General features: G+C 37.9%; 1 protein-coding gene across 2 annotated transcripts in view; it reads left to right on the top strand.

Moving 5' to 3' along the window:
* Positions 1-9,265, top strand: part of LOC127411771 (RAC-gamma serine/threonine-protein kinase) — a 165,806-nt gene extending 156,541 nt beyond the window's left edge. For both annotated transcript variants that reach the window (XM_051647516.1, XM_051647515.1), the window contains exon 14: positions 4,931-9,265. In XM_051647516.1, the coding sequence (XP_051503476.1) occupies positions 4,931-5,016 (86 nt within the window). In that variant the 3' untranslated portion in view covers positions 5,017-9,265. The remainder of the gene's footprint in view (positions 1-4,930) is intronic.
* The last annotated feature ends 4,643 nt before the right edge of the window (positions 9,266-13,908 follow it).

Raw genomic sequence — 13,908 nt, 5'->3', positions numbered from 1 at the left:
TCTGAGGTCCAGAGCGCTCTGGAGCAGGTTTTCATCAAGGATGTCTCTGTACATTGCTGCATTCATCTTTCCCTCGATCCTGACTAGTCTCCCAGTTCCTGCCGGTGAAAAACATCCCCACAGTATGATGCTGCCACCACCATGCTTCACTGTAGGGATGGTATTGGCCAGGTGATGAGCGGTGCCTGGTTTCCTCCAGACATGACACTTGCCATTCATGCCAAAGAGTTCAATCTTTGTTTCTCATGGTCTGAGAGTCCTTCGGGTGCCTTTTGGCAAACTCCAGGCGGGCTGTCATGTGCCTTTTAATGAGAAGTGGCTTCCGTCTGGCCACTCTACCATACAGGCATGATTGGTGGAGTGCTGCAGAGATGGTTGTTCTTCTGGAAGTTTCTCCTCTCTCCACAGAGAAATGCTGGAGCTCTGTCAGAGTGACCATCGGGTTCTTGGTCATCTCCCTGACTAAGGCCCTTCTCCCCCGATCGCTCAGTTTGGCCAGGCGGCCAGCTCTAGGAAGAGTCCTGGTGGTTCCAAACTTCTTCCATTTATGGATGATGGAGGCCACTGTGCTCATTGGGACCTTCAATGCTGCAGACATTTTTCTGTACCCTTCCCCAGATCTGTGCCTCGATACAATCCTGTCTCGGAGGTCTACAGACAATTCCTTGGCCTTCATGGCTTGGTTTGTGCTCTGACATGCACTGTTAACTGTGGGACCTTATATAGACAGGTGTGTGCCTTTCCAAATCATGTCCAATCAGCTGAATTTACCACAGGTGGACTCCAATCAAGTTGTAGAAACATCTCAAGGATGATCAGTGGAAACAGGAATCACCTGAGCTCAATTTTGAGTGTCATGGCAAAGGCTGTGAATACTTATGTACATGTGATTTTTTTCAAACATTTTTGCAAAGATTTCAAACAAACTTCTTTCACATTGTCATTATGGGGTATTGTTTGTAGAATTTTGAGGAAAATAATGAATTTAATCCATTTTGGAATAAGGCTGTAACATAACAAAATGTGGAAAAAGTGAAGCGCTGTGAATACTTTCCGGATGCACTGTATGCAAGGATCCTTTTTGTGGACTTCAGTTCGGCTTTCAACACCATCATCCCAGCAGTCATATGGAATAAATTAGCCCAGCTCTCTGTTCCCATCTCTATCTGTCAGTGGATCACTAGTTTTCTGATAGACAGGCAGCAGGAAATTCACTTCCAGCACCTGTACAATCACTACTGGTACCCCCCAGGGATGTGTGCTCTCCTCACTACTCTACTCCCTGTGCACAAACGACTGCACTGCCAAGGACCCCTCTGTCATGCTCCTGAAGTTTGCAGATGACACTACTGTCATCTGCCTCATCCAAGATGATGATGAGTCTGCATACAGAAGGGAGGTTGAACGGCTGGCTCACTGGTGCAGTCTTAACAATCTGGAGATCAACACGCTCATAACGGTGGAGATGATTGTGAACTTTAGGAGGAACAACCCAACACTGACCCCGCTCACCATTCTAAACAGCACTGGGGCAGCAGTGGAGTCATTCAGGTTCCTGGGCACTACCTTCTCACAGGACCTGAAGTGGGAGACCCACATTGATTGTGAAAAAGGCCCAGCAGAGGTTATACTTCCTTCGCCAGTTGACAAAGTTCAACCTGCCACAGGCGCTGCTAATCCAGTTCTACTCAGCAGTCATTGAGTCTGTTCTCTGTACTTCAATAACAGTCTGGTTTGGTTCAGCTGCGAAATTAGATTTCAGAAGACTACAAAGGACAGTTTGGACTGCTGAGAAGATTATTGGTTGCCCCTTGCACTCTCTTCAAGAACTGTACACTTCCAGAGTGAGGAAAAGGGCTGGTAAAATCACACTGGACCCACTCATCCAGCACACTACCTTTTTGAACTGTTGCCATCTGGCAGATGCTACAGAGCACTGAGCACCAGAACCGTCAGGCACAAGAGCAGTTTTTGTCCCCCCCAGGCTATCCATCTCATGAACAGTTAAAAACTATACTATAATTATGTGCAATACACAGCCTAGACAATTATATTATTTAGCATATCTTACCTCTTCTGCATTACATTCCCTTGCACTGTATTTGTAAATATTATATATATCTTTTTTTGTCTTATTGCGTATTTCTATATATACTTATATTTCTGTTCGCTTTTTATTAAATTATTATTATTATTATTATTATTATTATTATTATCTCTGTCTTGTTGTATTGTTCTACACTGGAAGCTCCTGTCACCAAGAAAAATTCCTTGTATGTGGAAGCATACTTGGCAATAAAGCTCATTCTGATTCTGATTACCCATAAAGTTGTATATTAAAAAAGTGATGACAAAGATGCATCGAAATATATTACAGTATATTAAAGATACAAGAGAACTTATGTACAATTAAATGAAAAAGCAAAACAATGCAGCTATATGGAATAAATTATGAAGACAATCCACATAAGATCAAATAATTTTTAAAGGGGATGCAAGGCAGTGATGCAGGAATATCAAATACATGTTAAGAGAACCCAAATGAGAAAAAAAAAAAAAAATATATATATATATATATATATATATATATATATATACAGGTGCATCTCAATAAATTAGAATGTCGTGGAAAAGTTCATTTATTTCAGTAATTCAACTCAAATTGTGAAACTCGTGTATTAAATAAATTCAATGCACACAGACTGAAGTAGTTTAAGTCTTTGGTTCTTTTAATTGTGATGATTTTGGCTCACATTTAACAAAAACCCACCAATTCACTATCTCAAAAAATTAGAATACATCATAAGACCAATAAAAAAAACATTTTTAGTGAATTGTTGGCCTTCTGGAAAGTATGTTCATTTACTGTATATGTACTCAATACTTGGTAGGGGCTCCTTTTTGCTTTAATTACTGCCTCAATTCAGCGTGGCATGGAGGTGATCAGTTTGTGGCACTGCTGAGGTGGTATGGAAGCCCAGGTTTCTTTGACAGTGGCCTTCAGCTCATCTGCATTTTTTGGTCTCTTGTTTCTCATTTTCCTCTTGACAATACCCCATAGATTCTCTATGGGGTTCAGGTCTGGTGAGTTTGCTGGCCAGTCAAGCACACCAACACCATGGTCATTTAACCAACTTTTGGTGCTTTTGGCAGTGTGGGCAGGTGCCAAATCCTGCTGGAAAATGAAATCAGCATCTTTAAAAAGCTGGTCAGCAGAAGGAAGCATGAAGTGCTCCAAAATTTCTTGGTAAATGGGTGCAGTGACTTTGGTTTTCAAAAAACACAATGGACCAACACCAGCAGATGACATTGCACCCCAAATCATCACAGACTGTGGAAACTTAACACTGGACTTCAAGCAACTTGGGCTATGAGCTTCTCCACCCTTCCTCCAGACTCTAGGACCTTGGTTTCCAAATGAAATACAAAACTTGCTCTCATCTGAAAAGAGGACTTTGGAACACTGGGCAACAGTCCAGTTCTTCTTCTCCTTAGCCCAGGTAAGACGCCTCTGACGTTGTCTGTGGTTCAGGAGTGGCTTAACAAGAGGAATACGACAACTGTAGTGTCTGTGTGTGGTGGCTCTTGATGCCTTGACCCCAGCCTCAGTCCATTCCTTGTGAAGTTCACCCAAATTCTTGAATCGATTTTGCTTGACAATCGTAAGGCTGCGGTTCTCTCGGTTGGTTGTGCATCTTTTTCTTCCACACTTTTTCCTTCCACTCAACTTTCTGTTAACACGCTTGGATACAGCACTCTGTGAACAGCCAGCTTCTTTGGCAATGAATGTTTGTGGCTTACCCTCCTTGTGAAGGGTGTCAATGATTGTCTTCTGGACAACTGTCAGATCAGCAGCCTTCCCCATGATTGTGTAGCCTAGTGAACCAAACTGAGAGACCATTTTGAAGGCTCAGGAAACCTTTGCAGGTGTTTTGAGTTGATTAGCTGATTGGCATGTCACCATATTCTAATTTTTTGAGATAGTGAATTGGTGGGTTTTTGTTAAATGTGAGCCAAAATCATCACAATTAAAAGAACCAAAGACTTAAACTACTTCAGTCTGTGTGCATTGAATTTATTTAATACACGAGTTTCACAATTTGAGTTGAATTACTGAAATAAATGAACTTTTCCACGACATTCTAATTTATTGAGATGCACCTGTATATATATATATATAATTTTTTAGGCTTTTAATGCAAATGAACTACACATCCTCACTACTGGTTCAGGATTTCTTAATTGAGTTACTTCAGCGTTTAATGTTGGTGGTCAAAATAGCTTTCAGGTTTGGTGTGCAAAGGCCTTAAGACAGGAAAAGCTGTCTGACTGATTTGTACACTAAAGCTATCAATTCATATTGGTCGTACATGAATTTAAATAATGGTGCGGGAGTCTCCATGAATGATTGCACAGACACACTGAAATAGCGGAAACTGATTAGAGTCTCAGTGCAATGCAGCTAAGGAGTGCAGACAATTTCACAGATATAACTAAGAAAACTAAGTAGAATACACAGTTCTGCTTGTGGATATCTAGTTGACTTGCTACTAAGTGTCTTAAACTAAACTCTGAATATCTTTCAAAGATTTGATGTCACAAACCTGGCAAACTGTGGCAAATTCAGTGATTATTCCATTCTCAAAACAGCTTTTTGTATCAACCAGGAACCTTGCAAACAACTGTTTCCAAATCCTGTATGCCCATTGTGTCAGAAGTGTCATCAAACCAGCCAATCATATTAGTGCTTACTAGATAAAACGTTTTCCAGTTTTGTGTGCAATACTGCATCAGATGATTCTATTGGTTTGATTTCCAGGGAGCGCATTGTACTGATAAAATGTATATCCCAAAAGTCGCTTTGGATAAAAACGTCTGGCAAATGCGTAAATGTAATGTAAATGACTGACTTCTGTTCCTCTCTCTGCAGTTGATGAAGATGGGATGGACTGCATGGACAACGAGCGACGGCCACACTTTCCCCAGTTCTCCTACTCGGCCAGTGGGAGAGAGTGAACGCCATGCAGCCGACACTGCCTCAATCATCAAGGTGTTACCACTGGAACAAATTAGGTCTTCAGCTTCTAACAACCCCAGCCATTTTGACCTTCCATGTACTATCTTGGTTCTTTCATTTGTTTAGATACACCAAGGGAAACCGTTCTGTTGTAGAGTAATGGTAATTTGCACTTTGGGACGGACCGAGGTCCAACCCATTCAAACGTCCTCGCAGCTCCAGCCTAAAGGTTGGGTTCTGATGAGAGAACTTTTGTTGTTTGTTAGGAGTTTATTTTGTTTTGTTTTTTTTTTTGTCTTTTTGTGTCTCTCTTTGAGATTGAGATGTTGCTTCACATTCCTTATACATTGGGAACTGGTATCAAGATGTTCATCAGAACCTTTTTTCAGTCACTTCAGATGATAAAATATAACTGCATAGCTTAAAATTCACATTGGTTTTATGATTACATCTCTCGGTACACTTTACAATAATCGAAGCGGAACAATGACTACTACATAAAATCTCTCCTATCTCAGCTGCTTTTGTTGGTACTGTTTTTAAGGTTCGCTTTCTGTTGTATAAAGTCAGAACTGCCATATACAGTTTACTCAGGCTTCACAGAGAACGTCTGTGTTTGACTCGGTCATAAGGACTAGCTCTACCCACACACTCCTCAATCATTCCACAACTCAGTATTCCTCAGTATAAAGACCTGTGAACCTGAGCTATGCAGCATTAAAACACCACTAACAATTACATACATTATTTATAAATGTTATGTTCTCTAATTTGAGAATGTACTGTCTGCTTTTTCTTTCAAATGTTTGTATCCATGTGAAAGGCTTTATTTCTGACATATCATTCTCTAAGAAGCAGTTTTCTGCCATTACATTGGAAATGTAATGGCACATTTGGCTCATTTGGAATACTTTATGCAGCGTTACTGGGCAATGATACAATATTCACAGTTTAAGGGAAGCACTCCTAATACGCACCGATGTTCAGATTCTTCTTTCACAACAAACCTAATTTCCGAAAAGCCAAATCTGCTTTAAAATAATTTGTAAGAAACCCCTTCCACCCATTGCTCAATAGTGCAATCGCAAAGTGGAAAAAGAAAATGAAAAAGCCAGCAATAATGGAGCGAATGGCAGGGGAAGCACTATTATGTTGTTTTATAATAAGAAAAAATGTGACTTAAAACATTTAATTTATTTGTTCTTTTGTTTGTCCTTGCGTTCATTAAGAATGCTTTCTAAGTCTCCTTTTTGCGGAAATGATAAAAATGCACCTAAAAGGCTTACGAATGTAGATGGGTCAATGCAAAAGCCTTAGTTTGTTTTTGTTTTGATAAAATTGACCAGCTTTCTTTTATGCTAGTGTAGTATTGTTCTCTTTTCCCTACAAAGGAGTTTCATAACCCTCCTCAACATTGTAAGCAGTCTGAGTATTGTTGAAATATTTTGGTCGTCTTTCCAACAATGAAAGGGCTGTAAAAAAAAAAAAAAAAAAAAAAAATGACACTCCCAGCAACAAACTAAATGAATACCTACAGCTGTCATCTGGCAATAGGCTACTGTATGTTCAAGACTGTAACATTAGCATGGCAGTGAGCAAGCCACACTCACTATTGTGCTTTGCTTTATGGCATATCATTTGATTTCATGACAACATTGGAACAGAATGCCACACATTCTTGCTGTTGCTTCAAGAGGCAGGACTGTAAACACAGTGAATGAGATGTCAATGTTAAAATTTTGCGTTTGCGACTGTTACATGCTGTTTCCCAATACTTTCTAATGCTTCGCTTCATCTAACATGTGAAATATATGTTCACATTCCTTTCTACAACACTATATTTGTCCGCAAATCAAATATATCCAGGTGGTGGCATCACAGATCAGTATACCAATCAGATATTAGCATAAAAAAATCCTTAGATAAACATTTAAATACTAGGATATCTATTTGAATTATGAGCGGCAAATGTTTTTGATCGCAGACTGAGGATTTAACACCATTTGATGATGCTTGATGAAAATAGTGAAAATAGAGGGAGGCAATGTAATATATGGATATAGAGGATTCCAATTCAGTAATAATTCTATATATGCAGAACATTTCTTGATCTCTCAATAGTATTTGGCAATAAAACTTATGTTTGTTTCCTGAGTGCAGAGATGGTTCTTGTGCATGTTGCTATTGCTTTTGGTTTGAGTACCTGTTAAAGTCCAGGCTGTGTGTACTGGTGGCTATATTTTTTTTTCTCGCACTGGTCTCTAGTGATTTGGGCAGGAATGGCAAAAACTACTTCAATTTATATTTGGCATTACACAAGGAAGTTTAGCCAAGATTGAAAGCTCCATTATAGGGTTAGTGTGAGCACATTTATATTGAGCTGGGATGATAATGACGAAGGGATATAATGAAAGAGGAAGGAGTGTTTGGTTAAATTATCTGGATGGTGTTTGAGATTTAAACGTGTATATATGAAATGGAAGTGTTGGATTTCGTTCTGTAGTTCATCTGTAGTCAGTTACAGTGGGACAACTGGTTTCTTGCATGTTTGTTAAGGACTGTTGTGGATCTGATTATGGTTGGTTAAAGAATGATTCAGAAAGTTTCTTTTAATATCCCTTTTGCTGAACGCCCGGATATAATTTAGCTTTCCACCAAAAACCCTAATGCCTGCATTGATTGTCAGAATTGTGAACTGTCTACAAGTGTAATGTGAGATGCCGTAGCATGGTACTGTTACTCTATTGCCAGATTTATTCAGTCCCCAAAATAGTCCAGCTTAAGGATGTTCCTGCATTCAAACTGTGATGTCTCACCCAATAATGTTCTCTGACTACACGGTGGTACTGCAAGCAGATTAGCTGTTTATGTCATGCTCTGTCTTCCACCATGTACACATTTTCCTTTAGATCATTCTTTATCCATTCCATTGCTTCTTTTTTTTTTTTTTTTTTTACGAGAAAGTTAATGCAACTTCCTGATTTTATTTAATAGGCGTATACTGCTGAATGTGTTATTTTTAAATGCTGTTCAATTCAATTTGTTTTTTTTTTTATTTATTTATTAGTGAATAACTTGAATATTTGTCAACTTTTTTGTTTCGATCTTATTTTACATCTGGTTAGGTAACTTTGAAATTAGGAATACGTGGACTTTTTTTTTTTTTTTTTTTTGTGATTGTATGGACACATTGGGTTCATCCATTTCATTAACTTAAATATGCACAAATGAGTCCTGAGCTTTTCCTCAAAACACTGAGAGGCAGAGAAATGTTCATAGGGATGGTACCTTGCATGTTAAAGACTATTATTTGTAATACAGAATACCTTATTTAAATGGAAGAAAGGGCCTTTGGCTTTGGCCAAATCAATCATACACTTTTGTAATTCCATATTTTAACACTCGGCTTTGTATCTGCCTGTAGTAGCACTTTCATACCCATTGCCCTTTTATATAGCTCAGCAAAAAGAAAACAGGTCCCTGCTTTAGAAAAAAAATGAATAAAGAAAATATTTGAAAGCACAGATTTGCCCTTCATGGACCTCATGCTATTTTAAGTAATTTTGGTATGTTAAGGTGTGGGTGTAGACCAGGAGGCAAAACCTGGCAACACAGTGACTAACTTTTCCCAAATGCTCTTGTATTGTAGAAAAGCTGAGCTGTACCAGTGTCACCACTTCAAAAGTTTTAAAGGGAAAATTTCACATGGGGTGGGGGGGATACTGAACTAGTGTGAGGATGGGACTCATCCCTCCTAAATGCACACTGCTGCTACTGTTTGTGCTGTCTACAACAGAATTTCTCTATATCGCGCTCCTTTTAGTGTATTATGAATGAGCATGAATTGCAAAGTATTTATTTAAAAACAAAAAAGACAAATCTTAAAAAAAAAAAAAACATTAATTTTATGTCCATGTAGCTTTAGAGTTTGTGACATTTCTTGACCTTGCTAGCTCTGTCATTAGATCCATTTTAAGGACTAGTCATGTGGTTAAGAATTTTACACAGAAGGGATTAACACAGAAAACAAACAAAAAAGAACAAATGTATTATGGTCCATAATATAAAATGTAAAAAGAGGTTATTTCCTTGACCACACGGCCCACAAGGAGGCGAAAAGCTGATCTGCAAGAAAACTGTTTTTGTACACTGTACATCCTAGTATTTTTACACGTAAATGTATATGATAGGGATGCACATTATTTTCCTTCTTACAGACTGCTTAAATAAAGCACTATGTCAATCTGCTTTTGATTTAGGTGCGTCTTTTTGGATTATTTGCTCTTGAGACATTATAGAATTTAACCAGGGGTGCAGTAACCATCCCCATGTACGAATATGCATACTTCCATACAATATAGTATGCCGAAAGCAGTATGTCAATTGAGTAATCCTCAATATTCATTAAACAGTAGGTGAGAAATACTTGAATGACCTACTACATCCGGTGAGATTCTGAAGTGCACATCTACTGTACACTTTACTATCCAATAATGATATATTTAAAAAAAATAATAATAATAATAAAAAAAAAAAAGAATGGCAGAGAACCACAAGTCCAGTGGCTCTTTTCAACTGTAAGTGTTGTTTATCCTCATGCGACCCAGCGTACACATGCATAGACGTTGTATTTTGGCTTTGCTATATGTTAAATGCATAATTTAAATTCATTTAAACTGCCTGATCTCAGTTCAGGAGACTCTGTGCGTCGAAAGTTTAACCCTTTACTGACAGCACAGAGTCTCCTGAACTGAGATCAGGCAGTTTAAATGAATTTAAATCATGTGACCAAACAATATGGCGCCAACCACAGCAGAGTCTTTGGGAGAAATGCCAATAAAATCTGGTAAGAAACACTGAAGTTATAGTGAGAGTCAATAGTTTTATCCAATATGCCTTTTTGTTTTTTGGATTTTCTCCTTTTTCTCCCCAATTTGGAATGCCCAATTCCCAATGCGCTCTAAGTCCTCATGGTGGCGTAGTGACTCGCCTCAATTGGGGTGGCGGAGGAGGAATATCAGTTGCCTCTGCGTCTAAACCGTCAATCCGCAATGCTACAATTGTTGACATATTTGTGAGCCAAGCTGATGTTTTATGTCCCCCCCCCCGCCCCGCACTTTCCGTATTGTTCATACACCCCAGAATTCAACATTCAAATAATTTATTAATAATTTAATAATGCAAAAGTTTTACAAAATTGGTAAAACAGCACCAACAAATATGTCCCCTTGTCACACAAACAAATAAAATGATTTTTGAGAAACAATCTGTTTAAGAGCAATAAAACGAATGAAATTGAATGTGTAGCGTGAGAGGCCAAGTGTTTGACTCAAGAGTGCTCTTAGTGGAGGGGTCATGTGCCCTTTCACTCATTTAAAATGAGTAAAACATTTCTAATCTACTGTATAATATTAAGTACTCCCTCTGTCATGATTACCTTTCATTCTATGGTTGGATTAAATCTGTCATAATATGATCAGTTCTTCGGGACAGAACTAAACTTATGGAAGCAGCATTGATGTCGATGATCTCCAGTGATAACATGATATCCAAAAGGGTCCCTGACCTCATGGAGATGGAGTTACCTGCCCTCACATGGCCAGAATGTCCACTTTCTTCTCAGCATGCAACTGGGGAGAAAATGACACAGAATTGACAATGATTGAGACATTAAGACTTCTGACATGATGAGTTGATAACTATGGACCTTATTCACAGTAGTATTTTCTTTCATTTTTGATGGGAATGACAACAAGGCTGTGAGGGATAGAAAATGTACTGTTGTACTGTTTTGTTTTTTGTTTTGTTTTATTTGTATCCCCTTTTCTCCCAATTTGGAATGCCCAATTCCCACTACTTAGTAGGTCCTCGTGGTGACGCCACGTTACTCGCCTCAATCCGGGTGGCGGAGAACAAGTCTCAGTTGTCTCCGCTTCTGAGACAGTCAATCCACACATCTTATCATGTGGCTCGTTGTGCATGACACCGCGGAGACTCCGCATGTTACCACGTGCCCCTTTGAGAGCAAGAACCACTAATCGTGATCACGAGGAGTTTACCCCGTGTGACTCTACCCTCCCTAGCAACCGGGCCAATTTGGTTGCTTAGGAGACCTGGCTGGAGTCATGTACTGTTTTTTTTTATTTTATTTTTTTATAAGTGTTTTGGACCATTCCTCTGACAATATGGCTGGGAAAAAAAAAATCTCTTTCCAAAATATTTCATTAGACAAAAAAACTAGAAAATTTGATGTTTCATTCCCGTCAAAAGTCAAATATGGTGCTACTGTGAAACTATTGCAAAAACAAATCTCAAGTGTACATCTTTTCTAGAAGATTTTCTCAGTTGTTTAATTTTGATTGCTGCATAACAGTTTATGGCTCACAGGGATGCTGGATTTAATCCGGCCTTTGACATGTTCCAATACTATTCCTTCCCCAGACTTCCCAAACTTTTTACCAATGGATTTCCATGACTTTTCCAGTCATTTGTGATAATTGGATAACATTTTTTAAAAACATTTTATTTAAGATTTGCTAATGAGTCATTCAGACCAATTTGAGAACCAGTTTGTCTAATTCTTTGAAAATATCAACTTATCAACTGAATGATTTACAAACAAATTGAACATCACTATGGCTTCCAAACAAGTTCTACACAAATCTATCTAGCTGGCAAAATATTGTAGAGTAAAAGAACTACAAAATATATATTCATATACATATATATTCTATAGAAATGTCCATGATTTTTCTATGACATAAGAATTTATTCATTTCCATGATTTCTTAGGAAATGCAATGTAAAAATTGAACTTGACCAAGGGAACTCCCCAATAGTTTTCTGTCTCTCTCCACTTGTCCTATTATATAAACGCATTAAAAAGGCCAGAAATAAAAATAATAATAGCCATTTCAAATATAAACCATGCTGCCTCATATAACATTTTCATTTATTTCAAATCCTCTTTTAACACAGTTCCTAACTCATCTTGAATAATGCAATCTTCTAAGGCCCTTTTGGAAATGGCAGTAAGTGGTTTGAAAGCTTGCAGTGTGTGGCGGTCAGCGTGGCAGCATATGGGTGTGGTTAGACAAATGCTCAGAGGGAGAGTCTGAATTGCTAACTCGCTCTAATAACAAAACAACAGCATGGTAGTATTAACAGAGCCGAAAGCGGCAGCGCTTTGTGGAGCATCACTCCATTCGCAATAATCTCCAACGAATGTCAGCATTCAGCGATTCACTGTCTGTTGCTGACGTGCCTCTAGCAGCAATCTGGATGAGCATCTGTGAGTGCCTAGTCTAGCGTGATGTGCAGCCATGACTACCAGCTGCTGCGCTGCTTGTACGCTCTCTCTCTATTTCTTTCCCTCCATCTATCCGTGTCTCTATAAGTGAATGTCCGAAAACATGTCCAGGTCACTTTTCAACCCAAAAGAAAAATAAAGCCTATTTTAAGAACATTAAGATTTTTGCAATGTGACATTATTATCATGACAATTAAGTACATTTCCCCCCAAATTGTCATTGACTGAAATTGCGTTCACAAACAGCAGAAGTCTATTTCACTTTTGTTTAAGTAATTCCCAGTATTCTCAAAAAAGATTCTCAATACTTTAATAAAAAAACTTTTTTTTTTTTACAGTATTACAGTAAAAATTATTGTAATATGATTTGTTTTAATTTAAATGAATATAAATTAGAGGCAGTACAAATTCCATATTTTAGTATTATGTATAACTATAAATACTTTACAAATAAATATACTATAGCCTACTTTACTACTATACTAAAATAAATAATCATTTAGATAATCAATAATTACTTTTTTTCTTATTTTGCTTAATTGTCATGAAAATAATGCCACAATGCATAAACTCTTAATGGCCCCCAAAATAGGCTTCATTTTCTAAAAACAAAATATGTGTAATTTCTTTTTTGATTTTGGGGTAAAAAATGGCCTTGATATGTTCACGAGACTCACTCATGTCTTCCCTCTCTCAGATAACATGAAAGGAGAAACAAAATGTTATTGCTGGAATTGGATGACTGAAATTGATTAATTACTTTTATTTTGTAAGATTGGTACCTAATTTCAGCTTTCATAATATACAGTGGCAAGAAAAAGTATGTGAACCCTTTGGAATTACATAATTGCATTTATGTACTATATACATTTGTCTTAAACTCTGGTTTGATCTTCAAGTTACAATAATGAACAAACACAATCTATTTTACCTAATAACACACAAATTATTCTATTGTTCTTGTACATAATGAATACATCATTCAAACATTCACAGTGTAGGTTGGAATATGTATGTGAACCCATGATCTAATAATGTCAACAAAAGCTAATTTGAGTCAGGAGTTGGCAAACCTGGCATCCAATAAATGAAACCAGATTGGAGGTGTGGGTTAGAGATACTCATAAAAAAACACTCAAACATTTTGAGTTTGCTATTTACAAGCATCTGCTGACGTGGACCATTCCTCGCAAAAAAGAAAAGATCTCAGAAGACTACGGTCAAGAATTGTTGCTTTGCATAAAGCTGGAAAGGGTTACAAAGTTATATCGAAAAGCTTAGATATTCATCTGTCCACAGTTATACAAATTGTCTATAAATGGAGACGATTTAGTATTGTGGCTACTCTCCTTAGAAGTGGCCATCCAGCCAAGATGACTCAAAGGACACACCACAGAATGCTCAATGAGGTAAAAAAGAACCATAGAGTGAAAGCTAAATTCTTGAAGGAATCATTGGAACTGGTTAACGTCTCTGTTCATGAGTCTACTATATGGAAGACATTAAACAGGCATGGTGTCCATGGCAGGACACCACGAAGGAAGCCGCTGCTTTCCAACAAAATCATTGCTGCGTGCCTGAA

Source organism: Myxocyprinus asiaticus, chromosome 21, assembly GCF_019703515.2.
Source record: "Myxocyprinus asiaticus isolate MX2 ecotype Aquarium Trade chromosome 21, UBuf_Myxa_2, whole genome shotgun sequence".
Lineage (NCBI taxonomy): Eukaryota > Metazoa > Chordata > Actinopteri > Cypriniformes > Catostomidae > Myxocyprinus > Myxocyprinus asiaticus.
The sequence above is the reverse complement of the archived record's forward strand: the minus strand, read 5'-3'. Positions and strand labels throughout refer to the sequence as shown.